Source organism: Carassius auratus, chromosome 6 (genome assembly GCF_003368295.1).
Source record: "Carassius auratus strain Wakin chromosome 6, ASM336829v1, whole genome shotgun sequence".
Classification (NCBI taxonomy): Eukaryota; Metazoa; Chordata; class Actinopteri; order Cypriniformes; family Cyprinidae; genus Carassius; species Carassius auratus.
In genome coordinates, this window is record NC_039248.1 from 10,238,371 (window position 1) to 10,259,438 (window position 21,068).

The 21,068-nt window shown below is 37.9% G+C and overlaps 1 protein-coding gene across 1 annotated transcript; it reads left to right on the forward strand.

Annotated features, from left to right (window-relative positions):
* The first annotated feature begins 752 nt into the window (after positions 1 to 752).
* rbm6 (RNA binding motif protein 6) lies at positions 753 to 15,325 on the forward strand. The gene is made up of 23 exons (XM_026261239.1): positions 753 to 827; positions 1,495 to 1,585; positions 1,706 to 3,242; positions 3,578 to 3,667; positions 3,820 to 3,889; positions 4,996 to 5,069; positions 7,808 to 7,879; positions 7,972 to 8,260; positions 8,356 to 8,513; positions 8,604 to 8,704; positions 8,873 to 8,936; positions 9,245 to 9,326; positions 9,403 to 9,467; positions 9,579 to 9,702; positions 10,961 to 11,058; positions 11,146 to 11,430; positions 11,525 to 11,671; positions 12,376 to 12,447; positions 12,665 to 12,901; positions 13,189 to 13,263; positions 13,785 to 13,861; positions 13,961 to 14,012; positions 14,112 to 15,325. The coding sequence occupies exons 2-23, from the start codon at positions 1,539 to 1,541 to the stop codon at positions 14,205 to 14,207; spliced, it is 3,912 nt and encodes a 1,303-aa protein (XP_026117024.1). The 5' UTR covers positions 753 to 827; positions 1,495 to 1,538; the 3' UTR covers positions 14,208 to 15,325.
* Positions 15,326 to 21,068: the final 5,743 nt, after the last annotated feature.

The following is a 21,068-nucleotide window of genomic DNA, read 5'->3' on the forward strand; positions in this document are numbered from 1 at the left end:
TATGGCATAGTTATTTGTTGTTTATTGTATGTTTTAATTGATTGTCTTTGGCATGGTCATGTGTTTAATTTTAAGCATTTGCTAAATATACTCCCCATTGTATATAGCTTCACTGAGTTTTATCTGGTAGTATTATCTCAGTAATGTAAAAGGAACTATACAGACGTACATTCTGACCTCTGTGTGCATTAGCTGAAAACCATAATTTTCTCCTGTTTAGCCTATGTTTTCCTCTTTATGAACTGACGGCAGGCTCTGTAAACACTGAATATATATTTTCTGAGAAAAGTTTTCATAGAAGACAGAGCAGAAAATCAAGTGATTGTGCAAATTCAAAGTAAAATGTGTAATTCATAATTTCATGTATCAGCTCAGCCTAATGTGTTTGTCACTGTTTGTGGCTTCTGTATTTTGTTACTCGATATGCAGAATAAATGTTTTGGACAGTGTATGTTTCAATGGTGTTTCTTATTTCTGGTCTAGTGCAACATTTAAACAACATTTTAACATTTAAACAAGTCCTTATCTATATGCCCCCAATTCACTGCAATTGCTATATTGTTTACACTGAATGTGTATTGGTTTAACGCATTTATGGCTGAAGTAAAAATCCATGTTGCATATAATACTTTTATTTATAATACATTTATAATAATTTTTGACAAGGATATTTAATTAAATTTAGTCTTTAAATCATTTTTGTTTACTGGATTGTAAAACTTCAACTCCCATAAGCCTTCATCCACCGGAAACGGAGTTTGTACTTTTCCGCCTCTTTTTGTCGGGAAACACAGAAAAGAACCTGCGAACAGATCTCTACAAACTAGGTGAGACGTCTTAAAATGGCTTTACAGACATTAAACTGAAGATATATGATTCTGTTATTTGTAGCGTTTTGTAAAATCAAGATTAAGGAAAATACGTTGTTTACTTCGTCCATTTATAAAGGGAAAATGTCTTGATTGAAAGCTAAATGTAGCACATTAGCCTCATTTTATGAGGGCAGGTTTATGAGATGAATAAAGCAATACCTTGCCTTCTTGTGAATAAATATATGAGGACTCAAAAAAGTAGTTGGAAATGATTCTCATGTGTATCACTTTCACACAACGGTGTATTTGTCATGTAACGTTAGTTTGATTTAATCACATTTACATAACGTTACTCACTCTAGCCAAACGCAATATTATGTTAGCATGATGCTTCAACAACGTACTAGCTTCCTTCCGTCAGTTCCAGTGTTGTGACGTTACATTGAACGATTTCATTTGCCCTAGTCGTGTCGTTATGTAAATGTGAAATATCAGTTCTTTTGACTGAGTTTAACTCCTAACCAGTAATGGTTAATGTTATGTGTAATGGCTTCGATGACAAAACATCGTTATTTTCGAAATATTTTTTTTTGAATAAGGCTTTAAAACCGGAAAGGTTAGCGACGCTACATTAGAACAGATAAATCAATTGAGCTTTAATAAGGTATTTATTTATTTCTAGTGAAACGACGTTCTGGTTACCAGTTTCAAGGAGAGGAGGGAACAATGTGGAACGGTTCAAGACCTGGACCACGAGGAGGAATGCCATTTCGGTAAGATTTTTCGAAGGATGCAGTCTCTGAATTGGGACAGATATATATATATATATATATATATATATATATAAGTAAATAGATTGCTCATTTGCAGTTATGCTTCTGATTTTATTGCAGTGGGGAACCTCGTGGAGGCATGTTTGAAGGCAGAGATGGCCCCAGACCTGACTTCAAATGTCGGGATGGCATGAATATGGACAGGTCACCAATGAATATGAGGCGGTTCGACTGCCAACCTGATATGAGAGGACGAGACATGGGTCTTCATGACAGAGAAAGAGAGCCTTCCAGAGATTTTTTCAGACCTGGAGATGAAATGGACATTAATTTTCGAAGGCGCTTTGAAATGGATCAGAGAAACAACCTTCAGAATTTTCCAGGTTTTATGGGTCAGTCTAGGCCAGCAATGGTTATGGGTGGCAGAGACATGCAGGGTGGTAATATGAGGGGTCCAGAGGATGGATTCATGAATATGAAGGAGAGGGAGAGATTCCAGATGGATATGCCTGGTCTTCCTCCCATGGACATCAGAAGGAGACTTGCCATGGTGGCAATGGGTGGAAATGGAGATCTTGGGGACATGAGAGACAGGGAGAGGTCACGTATGGGAGGCATTGACGGGTTCAACATGGACATGCCTCCCAGAGACAGACCGATGATGGATTTTGACAGACGAGGTGTCGCCCCTCCACTAAATCCAAGAGGAAGGTTTGAATCTGATATGGACCTGAGAAACCACATGGGGCCCACCGATAATTTTAGAGACCAGCCTCCTCAGATGTTTCAAGACAATGAAGGCATACCCATGGATATTAGAGGAAGACCTGATATGCCTTTAAGTCGTGGTGGCCAAGAACCCATGATCAGACCCGATGAGATGACCCTCAGAGACAGAGAATTTCCAGAGCCAATGGACAGTCCAGTGCACTTCAGAGGGAGAGAAGGTGAAATGCTTTCAGACGAGTGGCGCAAACATGGCATGAGAGACAGAGAATCTCTTCCACCTATGATGGGCCGAGCGCCACCACTTTTCCCAAGAGGGATGCAAGACAAGTTCTTCTCTAACCGTGGAAAAGATGTAGACTTTGGAGAACGTCCCCAGTTCAAAGACCAAGACGGGTTTCTGGGAAAAGATGGCACAAGCTTTAATCGATCAGAAAGAGAGTCCAAACACCAAAACTGGGAGAAAAATATTCCTAGTGATTTTCCAGGCAGAGGTCCAACTCAAAAGCCTCCTCTTCTTCCACTGGATCCCCTTCTAAATGCCCAAAGTAGAGATGGAGATAAACCCTGGACTGGTGACACAGATGAAAAGCCTGAAAGAACTGCACCTGCAGGAAGTAGACCTCCATGTTTCCAAGACAAGAACCAGCCAACTCAAGAGCATCATTTTGCAAGGGATCGAGTGCCCTTGAAGGGTTCCGGTGACATGGCTTTAGATCATGGAGCACAGAGAGAGAGCTTGGTGTCTGGGCCAAAGGAACCCCAGAGTAATAGAGGTGAGCGACAGGATCAGGATTATAGAGACATTGATTATCGCACCAGCTCAGGGCGCAAGTACGACTACAATCTTGGGGATCTTCAAGGACCTGAGAAAGACGTGAAGGAATCCAAACTTGGTCCAACTCAACGACCAGATGACTCTGGATCTCAGGTTAGATTTTGTGTTTTGATTTAGCTTAAATGCAAAGCGTGAAAGTTTATTTTCCAAGTCTACACAATCACTATGATTATATAAATAGAATAAGGTTTATTTTTTATTTTTTATCACCTTGACATTTTTTCTTTATTCTCTGTGGGGAAAAAACAACAAATTTTTCAGGTGGGATAGTAATCCATCTAAAAGTTAATACAACATTTATTTTCACAGCTAAAAAAATTGCTAACGGACTTGTACATACATTTTAATGTACATTTAAATGCGGTAGTGCAGATTGTCTTGTGAATTTTCTGAATATTTAAACTCTACTGTGAATTTTTTAAATAAAGGACCAGGATTACAGGGGTGCAAGTGTCCAGGATCAAGTCTCAAAAACCATTGCCATCTCTGGAATTCCTAAAACTGCCACAATGCAACAGGTAAATGAGATGTTGTATGATTATTCAGACTTTGATTATTTTCATACTTTTAGAAAAGTGGTTCTTCTATTGGTGTTCTAAGAACAAAAACAATTACCTGAATGATTGCCAAAGTAAGTTTGACTTCAGTTATTTTTTTTATTTTTTTTTAGATTCTGGATGCTTTCGCAGTCCGTGATGGTGTTCCAATGCAGGGCATGAAAATAAAGGATGTTGTGCCAGGTGAGATTTTGTTCGCTTAAAACAGTGATGATCGATTCGCAACCACATTTCGCTATTCGCTCTCCGAATCTTGCGCTCACTGTCTCTTACATCGATTGTACTTTCTGCATCTGAGTCGCTTTTGCAAATATGCTAAAGGATCTCTTGTTGTCCCTTTTTCCCCATGTTCTTGTGTGGGAGGTTGAATTTTCCCTGAGCAGCTTCCATCTTTAAGGTGGCATGTTCTTAGAGGGAATTTATTGGAATTTCTTAAACATTGTTCTCTATATAAATAAGCCATTAACTGTCGAAACACTAGCCACAGCCACTACTTTGTGATGATGTAAAGTGTTGCTTCAAAATATTCCTCTCTGGGTTCATCTGAAGGTTTTAGCTTTTTTTTTTTTTTTTATGCTAAAATTTTTTCTTTTCTTCACAAAGGATTGTATCAAATAAGCTATTATGATGTTCAGTGTTTCCTGGAAAAAATATCAGGAAAGGTTTAACAATTTTTTTTTTTTTTTTAAATGAATAAAATTTTACAAAAAAAAAATTATTTGCCCAAGTCATTGGAAATTTACAATTTTACATTTATTATTTAATTGTTTTTAATTACAATACTATTTAATTCTTAAAAGCCTCTATTTTTTTTTTATTTAAACAATATAAATTTGTAGTGAAGAGAGCAACTTTTTTAGATTTTGTTTGTTTTATTGTTGCTCTTTTTTTATTGTTCAGACTGTTGCAAGTTTGTTGGAAAATAAATGTGGGTCTTTTGTGATGCGTTTTAGATGTTAGATGTGATAAGACTTATACTTTATAATAAGTTATTTCAAACTCCGTTATATTGTGGTTCTCTTTCTACTGTTATTATTTTTCATTTATAAATTTTTATAGATGTATATCTTGGCTTCAGAATTGTCTCTGAGTTATTCTGATTCTTCACGACTGACTTCAAACAATTAAATAATGAAATCAAATGTGCCCGACAAGCAAAAGAAATCCTGTATAAATTCGCTTTGTGATATATCTCGTTAAACGAAACACTGCTTTTTTCTCTTGAAAATTCTCCTGTTTACCTGCAATAACTAACACAAACCCATCTGTATTTCAAATGCTGTTCCCAGGTTACAGCTACGATATGGCCTATGTGGAGTTTTTAAACCTCGAGGATGCTGTCCACTTCATGGAGTCCAACCAGGTGGCCCATCCTCGTCCTTCTACAACGGCTCTGTCTGCTAACAGGAAGAAGGCTTGGGCCTGGGGAGGGGGAGGTGGCTGGGCTTTGGGTGGGAATGGGGTAGATGTGACATGAAACCTTCAAGGGAACATATTTCCCACTTATATTAATCATGACCAATTAAAACGTACCACTTAGTTTTCAAAATTAGCTTTCAGGTATAACAAGTGAGCTTAGTGACAAGGGGTGCACTATTTGATGTTGGCCATAGGTGTATTAGCTGAGCGAGTGAACCTTTACATTTCACCTTTTTTCGACTTCTTATATAGGATGTATGGTTTTATAAAAAGGCATGGCATGGCAAAACTGAATTTGGAATTGAATTTGCATCTGTGAAGCACGTGCAACCTGTTTCGTCAACTCTTGGGTGGTAGTACTCCAGGCAATTGATATGTCACTCTTCGTTTTCAACACCTTTTATTTCCCTCATTTGACCATTTGGAGGTTATAGTCTTAAGATCACTTTTTACTTGCTCCCACTGGCTTATTCTTAAGTGGTACTGAAGCAAAACTAAGAATTCTTCTTTGGCCTCATTTATTGTCTTACTTTAAAGTGATTCAGCGTTGGATTTTCATAATGTCTGTGGTGACTGAAATGCTATATGTAGCTCCCTTTTGTAGATATTCATATTTTGCTGACTTGGAAGGAAAGCGGTAGTTGCTGTTTTCCCCGGTTTGAATTTCTGAATATACAGGTTGTTAAATGGTTGTGCTGTGGTAAACTTTATGCTGTTACGCCTACAGCACAGTATCATCCTTGTGCTGTGTCAACACTTATTCCTTATCCTTTGACCTTGTGGAATTACAGTTTCAGAACTCTGCTCTTTGGTTCTGCTTGCAGAAGTTTTTTTTATTCTTCTTTCCATGGATTGTGATTTAATCATCTAGAGTTTAGGTGTCATATCTCTTCCAGGACAACAAACTTGTTCTTTCTATTCCTGCTTACTTCATCTTGACTGACTTCATGGTTGTTGTGTACCTGGATGTCTAGAGAGATCATGCTGATGCTTATTTGGAAAATCCAGACTTGGAAAATCAGGGCTTGTTTGTGCTAATAGTATTTTGGCATTTCTAATGAAAATTGCACTATAAATGTAAGGCAACTAGAGGTTGCTTGGATTTATATCGAGCCATTGGCTGTTGTGCTGAAACTTGAATACCCTGTGGGGGTTGTATTGGGTGTATCAGCAGGTATTTCTCCTTCGTTTTTGTTAAATGTCTAACAAAGTACCTTTCAGAAAGGAATCTTGCTCTGGGTTCTTCTTTCATCCGAAACTACAGTTCCCTGCTTGCCAACTTACAGGATAACTTATCTTGATTTTTGTACTTGGTGAGACACATAAAAACACATTTCTACAACAAGTAACTGTAGCAGTGACAGTGGGTAAGAAGTTGGGCTGCGTAATTATTTGAATGCGATTGTCCTGCGCATCTTGTCTGTAAAGCCAGTTCTGTAATCAGCAGTAAATTTCCATTATATGCTTCCAGATGGAGCAGCATTTACTACAAAGAGCTGTAGTTCTACGGCTCTGTGTAGTAAATGCTGCTCCATCTGGAAGCATGTGAAAATAACACATTTATTAACTTGGTTTTACTCCAATCTCACTTCATAACATCAATCGAGTGTTGAAATAAATCCTTCTGTGAGATGATGTTGCATCTTACACAGAATAAGGCACGCAACATTTTTCATAGTACACTAAGCAGTGATAAAAGCTTTGCATTACAAATATACTTTATTATAATGAAAAGTTATAAGTAGAATGCTAGTAAGCCATATATTGTCGTCGTCTTGGGTTTGTTAGTCACGCTGACTCAATGAAAGCAGTTATCTTATGTTTATTCAGTTAGCATTATAGGCATTTCCTGGATTTCTTCTGCGGGGTGTATTTGGAGGTTTTTTTGGCCTTCGGATGGAGATTTACTGCTAACCACAGAACCGACATGACAATCGTAGCTTCTGTCTAATCACGATTTCATTTCAATTTATCGAGCAGCCCTAGAAAGAAGTCATAAAATGCAGATCACATTACACTGTTGGGCCATTTGCGTAGAAGGTCCTTTAAAGCTAAAAGCTGAAGATCTTTTACCACAGTTGTCTATAAACAGTACTTATCTCTGGGTTTTTCACAGTGGGCCAGTCAGTATATGGTCTGTCTTTTGAAACCCTTTTTATAAACAACATAAATATATGTGAAGTAAAATGAGAAAAGCTTAATGTCCTTGCATAGAAAGAATGTCACTGCTGTTTTGACTGTCCACCCCATTTTGAAAGTGAATTGTGAACCTTTCCAAGTCTGCTTAGTCTTCTCACTTGAAAGAAGGCAGACTTTATTGCCTTTATTCATCCCGTTATGGATGAATGTGCAGTTACTTGTGCGAAGGAGATGCTTCTACTATGTACTTTGACATTATTAGTTATATTGGTCAGTTATATTTTCAGCTTAGCATTCAAATTAAGGCGGTAGTACATTAATTGCAGCCATATAACCACTGCAACATTTACTGCACTTAAAGATCTTACTCCCATTTTCACACAGTAATGTGTGTATTAAAAAGGTAGATAAAAAAAACAAGTAATCCAAACTTGGGCATAACTAAAGCCCAGATCAGATATGCTTTTTTGTTGTTAAGTTGGGTTAGCTTTTTGGGAAGCTGTCAGTCACTTATCACTGAGAGACTGTTGTCTTGTTTTCTAGGGGTCTGTTAAGGTTGGTGACAAAACTGCTCTGCTTAAATATATCCAGCCTGACAAAAATGTGAAGGAACTGGTGAGTTTCCTCTTTGGTAGAGCTTGATTATGTATTGATCTTATTATCTGTTAGTGTGATTGACATATATTTAAATGTAATTTGGATTCCAGCATCCTGAACAACCAGCTAAAGCCTCTCCAGCCAGCGATGACAATTTGTTACCAAATTCAGTCCTGCCACTGAATATAAAGGAGGAAACTGATGCCAAGCTTGTGCAGGATCCTGCCTCTCAAGGTGTGTGGCAGAGAAACTCCAACTTGACTCCTGAAGCATGGCAACAGCAAGTGGACCAACAGCTTCAACAGCAGGAGGTAGAGCAACAAGCGGAAGAATGGACCAATCAGAGAGCATCTCGCCAAAACTTGCAGCACTCCGATCCGGTCTTCAAAGAGAGCAGGAGTAAGTGATGTCAACCGTGAATACATTTTCTAAAATAAAAACAATTATCAAAAGTAGGTAAGAGATTGATCTTAAGTTTCATGTCTTATTTTTAGCAATGATAATCAAGAACATTTTGCCTACCACCACTGTGGAGACCATTCTGAAATCACTTGATACGTTTGCGTACCTGGATGAGCGCAATGTACGTCTGGTCAAAGGGAAGTCACCTGGATCCAAATGCTTCTGCTTTGTCGATATGGATTCACATGAGGTATTGTACAGATGTCTCATTCTAACTACAATATAATGTCTCAAAATTCCTTGATGCATTCATAATGATACCACTCACTTTGATATACAGCATGTGACGCGATTGGTGGAGCTGCTCACCAAACCCCGCCCTATCATGATTGATGGGGTTAGAGTTTATGCTGAAGTTGCCAAACCTTTGAAAAACCAAAAGTAAGTCTTATTTTGATGGGATATATGTATAAGTAATAAAATAATATTATATTCTATTTTCAGTTCTTAACAGGAAACATTTCATAAATGCTAAGAAAATGCTAAGAAAAGAAATCTCAACTGTGTTTGTTATTTGAGCTTTAAAGGTAATTATTGTTTTCACTACAGCTATAGGAGGGAAAATGAGAAGTCAAACACTTCTCTCTTGGGTTTCCCTCCAGATGTTATGATGGTAAGTCATTTAACTACTTGACATACATTTTTACTAAAACTTTCAGACAGCTAGACATTGTTTTTAAATACATTATAGGGTGAGCTTCCTTTTATCTTGAAACCTCATTAAAAAAATGTAGTGCTCATTGCGTGAGATGCAGAAAAACTACAACAAAAATATCAAGATGGTTAAAATTCACTTACGTCTAGCATATATTTACATGAAACTGTGTTTAAAAAATATCCCAGTGGAACGCAAGAGCATGTTTTGTTTGAGCAGTCCATATCTTGTATTAAACCTTTCATATGTAATTTATTTTTTTCTAGCAACATCAGTATCAGCAGCCACAGCAACAATTTTATCCTCCGGTTTCTCATACAACTATGGGTGTTGCACCTTCCATGCAAGGTATGTGGTTTTAATTTATTTGATTATGGTATTGAAAATGATTGTAGCATAATGTGTTCTGTGGGACTTCGTGCAGGTGACCCACTGGGAGCAGCTCCCACCTTGTCATCGGCTGTAATGCCGACTTCAAGCTTAAAACAGGTGATTGTCTTTTTATACTAGCACAAAGGCACATTTTTTAACAACAGCGCAATTTGTAGCCAGGAGAGATATTGGTTTTTGGACTGTAATTGACTGTGTGGCTGTGTGCAGGGTGTGATGTTTTCTGAGACAACGGCAATCCCAGAGTCAGTCCAGACAGCTGTGCATCAGACTGCAGCGTTATCTGACACTGCTCTTCCTGGAGCTGCGGAGTCCATTGACGGCTACAGCTATGGTACGCCATTGTTCATTTAAAGATTAACTGGTATTCTTTTTTGTTATATTTATTTATAAGCACAGTATTCACCATGAGGATAGTAGTAGTAGTAGTAGTATACTTTATTGTCCTTAAAGGTGCTGTAGGGAACTTTTGTAAAAAAAATGTTTTTTACATATTTATTTAACCTGTCATTATGTCCTGACAGTAGAATATGAGACAGATAATCTGTGAAAAAATCAAGCTCCACTGGCTCCTCCCAGTGTTCCTATTGCCATTTGCAGAAAGTCATGCGCTCCCGGTAAAAAACAACCAATCAGAGCGTAACTTTGTTTGTGTTCAAAATTGAGAAAATTGAACATAATAAGCGAGTAAACCATGAATCCATTTTCCAAACCGTGTTTTTAGCTTGTCCTGAATCACTAGGGTACACCTATAATAAGTGTTTATATTCGGACTATTTTAGATTGCTTCGGGGGTACCGCGGCGGAGTAACCCAGTACCTTTGTGATTCTTCATAGACATAAACAGAGAGAAGTAGTTCCGGCTACGATGTTCTTCCGCAAGACGCAAGCAGTTCTGTTTATTAACCGCTAGAGCGTCAAAAGTTCCCTACTGCAGCTTTAAGAGGAAAATAGTTGTGGACTTCATGTTGCTGCAGACATACAATAAAGAGATAATAACAATAAAAACAATTATAAAAAGATAAACTCAAAATAAGATCAAGATAAACACTTACTTCCTTGCACATTGGGATTCTATATCTTCTACCAATGGGAAGTAATTACTACTGCAAAACAAGAAATGTGTCTGATCACATAGAATCCTCTCTATCTGATTGATAATGCATTCCTCATTTAAATCTTGAATGTAACATTTTTGTCATGCTCAACAATTCTCCATGCTGTCTATATCAGGTTCATCAACTTAGATTTAAACTGTGCGGACAGGTTACCTATACATTTTGGGTCAAATACAATCTCTTCCATTTTCTTTGTATCTGTAGTCATGCTTGGCCTCGGTTCAAGGCAACTGTGCCTAGTATGTGTACACCCTTAGGAACAGGTACAATCAGTGTTCTTTTCCACGAACAATACCTGGAAATTATCTAGTCAAATCAGTCTGATATATCTTCATAAAAAAGCAAACTGAAAAAGTAAAAGAGAAATTGACAACAAAGTTAAAAGCATTAAGAATGTCAGCAGCAACAAGTGTCCATGCCGCCAGCAGTTGCAGCGCCACCTCTGGTCTGATAATCGTACTCTTGTTACTGCAGCATCTGAGGCTCCAGATTTGTCAGCCTTCCTTTACGATGCTACATCAGGATTTTACTATGACCCTCAGACTACCCTGTACTATGATCCCAACTCAAGGGTATGTAGAGAAAATAGCCTTTTGATTTTCCTGACTGTTTAAAATGAATGAAATACAATGACTAAATGCTTATCTTTGCTTGTGTAGTATTTCTATGATGCTCAGAATCAGCAGTACCTCTACTGGGACAGTGCCTCAAAGACCTACATCCCAGTCGAGAGCTCATCTACTGATGTTCAGGAGCCGCCCCCTGAAGTTGCTGTCCCTGTGGCAACAACTGCTGAGGTTATAGCTACCCCCATCACAGAGGAGGAAGTGAAGGCAGTCACGGAGACCGTGCCGGAGGTGCGGGTGGAAGAGGACCCTGCCCCACGAGCAGAAAAGAAAGAGAAGGAAAAGGAGGAGAAGCCGAGAAGTTTAGCAGCTTTTAAGGTTTTAATATCACTTAATTTGCTTTACATTAAGATTTTTATAAAAAACAATCATTGTGTTAGATCTGTGTTGTAATTTTGGATCTGATCATCAGATAATGAAAGACATGGAGCGTTGGGCGAAAATTCAGAACAGACAGAAAGAAATTGTTAGATCTCCTTCACCTCTTCTGAAGTCTGGAGGAGATGACCTAAGACCTTCAAAAGCTGCTGATGCAGCCTTTGCCATCTTTGAAAGGAAGGTCAGATCCCTTTTTTTTTTTTATATAAACCCCTTCACTCCTGTCTGTATTGCTCATAATCAGAAATTTAAACAAACCCCACACATTACTTATTAATAACTTAGTGCACACTCTTTGTGATTTCGACATGAACACTGAAAATCAGGCAGCTCTTTGAAGAGAGGTGTTATTAATTTAGATAATCAGATTATTTTTTGTAGATGCTAAACTGAACAAAAATCTATTAACTTGAATTTAGGGAAGGGTGGACCTTATTTGGAGACCAAAATGACTTGACTTGTTCCATCTTACTAACCACTCACACCTGGCAGCCATTTATAACACCATAAGATTGTGGCATCAGGTTTTGTTTGTATGGTTTCTTTAGAACACATCAAAATCTTGTGGTTTTTATTATCCTTCCCAGAAATAATAATCATTACCCGTCACTTAGACAGATAGGGTTGCATGTGTAATCCTCTATTTTTAATCCATCAGCAAAATATTGTAATGCTTGGTATTTTTAGTCATATGTGTTTTGTGGGTTGCCATGTCCCATAAATTATTTAGTTGGACTACATCTGAAATCTCTTAATGTCTCTCTGCATTCCTTACTCATGTCCTTCCTCTCATTAAACACATTAAACTATATATTTAATTTTTCCTCAACTTTAGCAATGATCTTTTTTCTGATACTTTTTCATACTGTTCCTTTATTCATATAGGTCACCGGTGCAGATGAATTATTCAAGAAGCCTCTTGCTCCACCAAAACAAAAAGAGGAAAAATCCTCAAAGGTGTGTGTTTACAGTCGTACTATCAACAACACACACACATTAACATGCACACAAATACACTTCAGTCTCAGTTTTCCCAAACAGCTGAAAGGGCACACACATCACCTTGACCCTGATTGATGTAGGTTATTTGATAACCCACACTGAAGCAGATTTACAGTGAGTGTCATTGTAGATCAAAGCAAAACTCCCCTCTCTCCCTCTTGTGTGTTGGCAGCGGCCCATGGGCTCTCTTGGAATGTTGGCGGCTGACTATGGGGCAGGCAGCGACGAGGAAGAAGAAGAGAAACACGAGAAGCAGGAAGCCGCAGGGCCTGCAAAGAGCCAGCCACAGGCGGACGAGCATGAAGACAGGTTGACAGATTGGAAGAAGATGGCATGTCTTCTGTGCAGGAGGCAGTTCCCTAATAAAGACGCTCTGATCCGCCACCAGCAGCTCTCAGACCTGCATAAGGTACCAGATTTCTAAATCAAACATTTATGATCTATCAGGACTGTGGACTAAATGCAAAGTGTCCGAAATCGGTTATTAAAACAGTATAAAGATTTTTTTTATTATTACTATATGTCTTATTATTATACATTGTGTGTGTGTAATTGTAGTCTATATATAAATACATTTCGATCAGTTATTAATTGTTTTTATAAGTATATAAATTATATAATTGTCTTCACTGGATTGTTTAGAAATGTTCGGGTCAGGTTTTGACCGTCCCTTTTTTTATTTTCTCTTTATTTTAGCAAAATTTGGAGATTCACCAAAAAATCAAAAGGTCAAAGAGAGAACTTGAGGCTCTAGAAAACCAGGAAAAAGAGGTATTTTTTTACATTTTATTATGTACTGTACTCAACCTAAACAAGTGCAGCCCCTTTGGAAAAATGAACAACCTCCGAACTAAATATGGGCCTTGGAGAAAGCTAAACAGTAGGTGATGTGTGATATGAAAGTCATTTTTCATATAATTTGCCAGATCTGAGACATGGAACTTTAAAATAAAATGTATTTCTCTTGTACCACTGTTCTCTTTTGTGCAAAGAAATGACATGTCTCTTTAGTAACTGACTTGCTGAAACATATGCACAGACCTCTAATATGTCTGTCTTCTAAATAAAGAGACATTGCTAAATGTGTCATGTTTTAGAGGGGCTGTACTCATTTATTCTGAGTAATGTATATCTTCTTTGCTAAACTATCTTATTATTTTTAAAAGCATCATTTTGCTTACAGGTCAGCATGTGCTTCAAACATAATACTTGATTTCAAACATATTCTCTGATGTTTTCTCATGGTAGTCTGAAATTAAATGATTTACTCTCATTTTGAACCCGTTCTTTAGATGAAAGTCAAACAGTCTAACGGTTCACCTGAACCAAAAAGAAGAAAAACGCAAAACACATGGGCTGGCAGCTCAAGGTTTGTGATTTTCTGAATCCTAACACATTTCATTTACTTGTGGCACTGATATTGAATATCATATCTTAAATGTGGCATGTTGTGTTGTTGCTGTTGCAGGGACAGTCATAAAGGCAGTGAGAGACCAGGTTTGGGTTTAGAAACTACTGAGGTGAGTCTCTTCAGCAACAGGATGTTCTGAGCGGCAGCAGCTGAGGTGCATTGGTTTCATTTTATTTATTTTTTCTCATTCTCTTGTTTCTCACCAAAGCGGAAGAAGAAGAAGGAACCTGTCGTCTGGAATCATGCCATGTACAAACAGGCAGTTCGGAAGGCCATGTTTGCACGTTTCAATGAGCTGGACTGAAAGTGAAATGAATGAATGAACAAAAATTTACTTGTGAATATACATGCATACACACACACACACACACACACACACACACACACACACAGTGTTGTGTGGTCCGTTGGCAGCTCATTCCAGGCTTTAATCTGTGAACTGATACAAAATTCCTGGAGAATCTTATTGCGACTAACCCCTCATTTTGGTGATGTGTGACTGTATTAAATGAGTGCATTATTTCCTAACAGCCAAATGTACGGTTACGTTTAATCATCCTTCTTGTAGCTCTATTCTTCAGGGCTTTTTCAATATTTCCGCATTTGATAATGTTCTGTCATGTTTTTCCCCCATTTTTATGTAGTAAATTTATGCAATATTTCATTTGTAAAATGAAATATTTGAGTTGAGGAGCTGATAAATTTTAGTTTGTCCCTGGGTCAATAAACTGCCTCAGTGTGACTGTAAACACACAGTTTGGTTCTTGTATTTATGTACAAAGTCTTTTGATTTTTATTAACTTAATGTTTACATTAAACCAATGTATCTTATTTTTACTGCTTTGGGGCTGTCTCAAAAGTGTTAGGAGTCACTAAGAGTATCGATAGAGCCTGTTTTCTATACTCTCCTCCTCCAGGTGGCAGTACATAGCTATTGCTATTTCAATTACACAGTGAGCCGCACCTCAGAGATGTCTAATGCTGAAAGAATGAATCTACACATACAGTCATGAATTTCGTCGATACTTCATTAAGCTTTCCCCCTTGGCTTTATTTTCCATTTTCTTGTGGTTCTTTTATAGCAGCAGAGTGCTTCGAGTTAAACTTGAAAGTGATCCATTGACAGTACACAGTGCTTTACTTCACTGCAGGCAGAGATTATATTTCACTTTATCTAAAAGTTCTCCGGCCTTCACTAAACCTTTTAGTGCTTTGTTAGAAAATGTTTGTTAGAGCCAGTAACCTTTGTGCAACATGATTCCTCATGTTTGTACTCATTGCCTTACATATTTACAACATTTAAACATTTATGAGCACAACTTGAACTTTTGAAGTGTATGTTCGGATGAGGTTCTGTGGAGGTCAGCAGCAGGAAATACATCAGTCGAACCTGCAATAAAGACCCCTCAACCTGTCATTCAATGAGTGTGTGATCCTTTTCTTGCTGGACAAGTAGTCTCTGTCCATTGAGTTTGAGCCTTATGAAAAAGAGGAATGTGGACTTGCACACTTTGTTTTGGTCAAACATGCTCGGATGATTGATCAGGCGTGGAACCATAAAAAAAAAAGAATGCACCCTAAAAATGGTTTCTTCTGCACTCCCTAAATAGCCCATTTCTTCAGCTGCAGATAAAAGCTGATAATACTTGTGTTAGGATAATATATGGGCACAGCAAAGCTCTGAGAGTAGCTTTCAACAGGGCAAATTTTAGGACTCTGTTCTTTATCAGACTCTGCTTTGATGTGTAAATGGCTGTTGCATGTACTCATGGTATAATGTAGAGCGTGTCAAAGGTCGGCTTGCTTTCCCTCCTCCTCATGGCAGTTGTCATCTGTAATCGCTTTTTAATTAGTCATTCTTTAAAAGAAAGCTTGCAAATGTCAGTTTTTGCCAGCTTCTTTTGAAGGGGAGGACTTTTGTTGTATTCGATCTTCTCAGAGTTTGTTCCCATACTTCTCAGCCTGTTCCTGTGTCTATGGTTTAAAGAAGTCCAGAAACCGTGTCCCAAGGTGAGATTTTTAAGATTATCGTGTGTGCGCTTGCATGTATACACACACAAAATTAATTTTTAGAGCTGCCAAAGTTAATTGAACTTTAATTTATATTAATATATAAAAGTATGATGTAGATATTAAGATCTGCAACATTTTTAATTTACGTTTACAGAAACCATATGTAGCCTTTATTATATCACTTTTTTTTAGACAATATAAAAGGGTCTTTATAGATTAAAAAAAAAATATATATAGCTGCCTTCAGGTTTATCTAGTGTATAATGCACATTTTAAATTACAAAAAGTAATTTCCAAGTGTTATTTCTAATTTTCCACCTGGAATGCTTTCCTTTTTTTCCATGTCTGACACTTGGACTCTGTTAACTGTCAAACAAATATATTCCAAATGTTTGGATGACCATCTGTCATCAACGTCGAACAACAATGCATAGTGTTGGCTTCATGGTTTGACCTTCTTTCCTCTTTATTTGCAGAAGGTTTGAAATGGCTTAAAAGAGCCCCAGTCCTACCAGACTTTCTGCCCATACAAGAAAAGATTCTCCTCTTTATCTGAGGCCTCAGTATTTTTGTAATCCATCATTGTATTCTCGCTTGTCTTCTTGCAACTTATGGGCCAGATGTCAGCAACACTAGCCTCATTACTGCAGAGCGCATCAAATTACCTTTGGCCTTCAGATGAGTCCAGACCATTAGAGTGGAGATACAGAGGGGCCGGTAAGGATGAATGTGGGGGTCTGGGGTTTTGTACTCACTGCACGTGCGGCTCGAGCCCTTAGAGGCAGCAGGACCAAGTGTGGAAACCATGCAGGGGGCCTCATTATCTCCGGCCAAAGCTGCTTCTTGCACATAGAGCAGGAGCTGCATGGGGTCTCTGACCAGCCTTGAGTTGGGCCTCAGAAAATACACAAAACAATCAGATTGCAGGGCTGAACTGACCATAAAAAGGATGCAATTATTTTAGCACTTTAAATAAAGCTGTAATTCATTGTGTTTAGGAGTCAAGTTTCATTTCTACATAGCTTATGGTTGTTTTGGGATGTGTGTGGTTTGTGTGTTTGTGTTTTTCTCTGCTATGGCACTTTTATATTTTACATTCTCAGAGACTATGGGGATGTGTAAATTATTCTGTTTATTAATTGTCATTTTTTATATCTAAAAAGGCTATTATGGGCGCCTCATTAGACCATTTCCTTCTTTCCCCAAATGTCAGCTCAAACATGGAATGAAACTCAAAATATTTGTGTAAAAAAAAAAAAAAGTGCATTTAATAAGTAACCTACTGTGCAAATGTTTACATTCACTTCTGATTTCCAGGGGACTGCAAGTTAATATAGCTGAAAATGATCCGACCACAATGTGTAATTATAATCATATCAGCCCAGTCTAACTACATTAACCACAGCACTCTTAATGTTAAAACTCCTTCTTGCAAAAATTTCCATCAGAAGAAAGTGTCAAATTACCAAAAACATACTCTAGTCTAAGTACGCACGTTTCATAATACATAGCCTACCTCATCCGCCATGATGACATTGATGCAAATCTCATTTGACCTAGAATGTACCAATAGCAACCGCAAAAATAATTTACTCTTTAAAAATAAGTACAAATTAGCCACCAGGAATAACTTTACGTACCCAGCGTCTCCAAATCCTGAGCTTAATAGCAAAGTGCTCACTTCAGTATGCTAGCGGATGCAGTTCATCATCAGTTCATCTTTAACCCCATGCTGGAGAGCCTGGTGTGTCCCCCTCGCCATGCCATTACATGATTTTTAAACAACACTATGCCTTTAGGATTTCTTTTCCCACAAAATGTGTTGATCCATCAATGTTTATTACAATTACGATTAATTGATTTTTTCTGCAATCATACACTATGGAATTAGTGACTAGCTGATTTCTCTTTAACCCTGGCTATAGCATGTTATACTCTTTGTATAATCGGATGTAAGGTGAGTTTCAGGGAGGTTTCATATTCACCAGTTTATCTTTCTATGCGAATCAGTAAATTAAATATTGTATAAAACAGTATCAGTATAGTACATCTCACCATGGCTTATCGTTTGGTTGTATTTCAGTGCTCACATCTGCAAACTTTCACTTTTTTTCAGACATTTGATTTCCTCAAATTAATTTGCTTGCAGAGTTGGAAAGGCTTCAAAAACTGTGGACTGTGATAAGAAACGAAGCAAGTCGTTGTCCAACTGGCAAGCAACGTTCTGTTCTGCTACATAACTTATAGCTTATTTCTTTTGAACGTATTTATTGTCTTTTTCCAGTTGTCATCAGCAGTTTTATTGCAGCCATCATGAGGACTTGTAATAGTTTCTGACTCCCTCGTAAATCAGAATATTTGCAGTTATTGCCCCAGCTTTGTTCTCGCGGTCCTTTTTCCACAACTGTCAGCTTCATTTAGACGTAAATACGGCAGTTTGCATTTGCAGTGTAATGTTCAGTAGGATTGCTTATTTGGAAAATGCTTATACATTTTTGCCTCAGATGTATATACGTCTCATTTCTGAGTTGATGGAAGTCTTTGAGTCCATACGTCACTGTCAGAAAAGGTGTGAACGATAGGCTGTGATGGTTCAGTAATTTGTTTGTTAAACGATGCAGTGACAAGCAAATCATTTTTATTGTTGACACGTCTGTCCTTTTCCCAACCACGTTCTGCCTTTATTTCCACATTTATTCTCAGGTTCTTTGTCATAAAGACAGCCAGTGTCAGAATTCACATTTGTCTCATCAGGCAAGTACAGTGTCTTCCCACAGTTCAAGACTGATAAATGCCAACAAACCTAAGTAACTTTCTTTGTGTGTCCTGGTTGTTAACATCTACCTTTCAGCAAGTGAAGCATGTCTTTAACCTTGTTTAGCCTTTAGGAATCAAGTGTAATCTTCTCTGACAGGAGATTAATGGCACCATCTCTCTAGTTTTTACTAGCACCATCAGGGAGGAGCGCGAGGCAAAAATGAAGGGGAGGAAAGGAGAGAATGAAGGTCTGTAGTCTGTCATCATGCCATACTGGGATGAGTTTGGGTGAAAGGGCTCCGCAAAAACATTATGAGAGATGTATGGATTTTGCACTCGTTTGTTCTCCCTGCTCTATCTGTTTGCTTACAGTAATCCGTCATTCTGTCATTTACTGGGGTTAGAGTTGTTTGTCCCACTGGCCTTCATATATATATATATATATATATATATATATATATATATATATATATATATATATATATATATATATATATATATATATAGGGGATATTAGAGCTCATTCACTCTTTTAGACATTTTTTCCAGTTGCCCCATTTTTCTCACTTTCTCTCCCATTAATGCTCTCGTTCTAATTGTTTATTTATTTAAATAAATTGATCTGGTTCATTCCCCAAACCATCAGGTCAAACAGGAAGCAAAACTCTATATTTAATAGACTAATGTTTCCAGTCTCTTGTGGTTTAAGAGCAACCACAGGTTTCATTTGCTCAAAAAAAAAAAAAAAAAATCCTACCAGCTCATAAAAACTTTTAAACCAGTCTAAGCTGGCCAGGCAGTCTTTTAGACACATCTGGGGTGTTTTAGAGAGGTGAGACTATATTAAAACAACTAAGACCAGCAAGCCAGCTTAGACTGGTTTAAGAAGATGCTTTTTTTCAGCAGGGAAAAATGCAGTCTTAATTGACCTTGTTGCAAATGAGACTGCTTGTTATGTTTTCTGTGTTCATTTCTTCTTTTTATTTTGCATGGTTCTTGGTTTTCGAGGATGAGATGTTGGTATTTCAAGTCCATGTTGGTATTGACCTAATTCATCTATATTCTAACAATCACATAACAAGAAGTAAAAAAAAAACAAAAAAACAATCAGAGCAATTGTGTAGCACAACCCTCGCAACAGCAACTTGTGCAAGCAACACTCATACTTGTTCAGGAAATGTAAAAACATCTAGTGAGCTGTTAGATGGAAGCCACCCCATGTACATTAGTTCATATGTATAGGTTTGTATATATTCTGGACTCTGTGGGAGGAAAGAGGTGGTAATGCCCTGGAGGTTAAGCCCAGATGGTAGCATTTCTTCCACAGCCCCAAACAGCTGCTCAATCGTTTTGCAATTCTGCGGTGTGACGAATGACTAATGGCAAAGCCCCATCAGTGTGTGTACACACGTGAGAGTGCGTATGTGAGACTGAATGATGGCTGGGACCTGGGGTGGGGGGTACTGCTGCATTTAAGGTAATACCTAACCACGCCGGGCCCCTAAATGTGCAGCGAATCAAGGTAGTGTTGAAAAGGGCTTACAACACTCACCCGCTAAACTAAAGCAACCTCCTGTAATTAGCTTCAGACCATTGCCTAAACTTTACATATCAGAAATCAGACAGCAGCATGCTTGAACATAGAAAGGAAAGGAAAGGACGTGATGTGTGGCCAAGTATGGTGACTGGAGTTTGTGTCCTGCATAATTGCATCCATCTATGTGGGCAGTGGGCAGCCAATGCTGCAGCACACGGGGAACATTTGGGGGTTTGGCGCCTTGCTCAACGGTCTCACCTCAGTCGTGGTATTGATTAAAAGTCCAACTCTCTAACCATTATGCCACGACTGCCTAAACATTTAGTACTTCGTGATCAGCTTTAAAGGATCCGGCTGCATTGCCTTGACCCTCCCCAATGATTTTTTTTTTTTTTTTTAAATAAACACTGTCAGAAGTGCTGTTGATTGAACTTGCTGAGCCCAGAATATTCGTTTAATTGTACTATGGTGTTGTATGTTAGTGTGCTGTGTGAGGTCGGAAATGGAATCTATTGCACTGGTGAAAGTGGTTTCATCAAGTTTAGTTTTAGTTTTCCTAAGACTTTCAATTTTTCAACATTAAACAAGACTATGTAGGGGTTTGATAATTATATTTTTCTGTCTGTGTTTATTTTTTTCATTTTTCTTGGCAGAGGAGAAAGAGAACCATTTTAGCTTCAATTTTATGATCATACTGTTTTATTACTTCACCGCAATGAATATTTTTCTGCTGGTGTGAACATGATATAGTTATTCTAACCTTTTATACAGAACGGCCTCAAGCTGGAACATTCTCTTCCTTTCTCTCAATCCTCATACCACTTTGTGTTGAGAAAACCTTCCTTTTTCTAGCAATGA

Bases quoted from the DNA above. Each gene is read 5' to 3' on its own strand.
- rbm6 (XM_026261239.1), top strand. From the start codon at position 1,539: ATGTGGAACGGTTCAAGACCTGGACCACGAGGAGGAATGCCATTTCG. The intron at 8,705-8,872 runs GTAAGTCTTATT...TTTTCACTACAG, and splicing joins AAACCTTTGAAAAACCAAAA to CTATAGGAGGGAAAATGAGA. The intron at 12,448-12,664 runs GTGTGTGTTTAC...GTGTGTTGGCAG, and splicing joins AAGAGGAAAAATCCTCAAAG to CGGCCCATGGGCTCTCTTGG.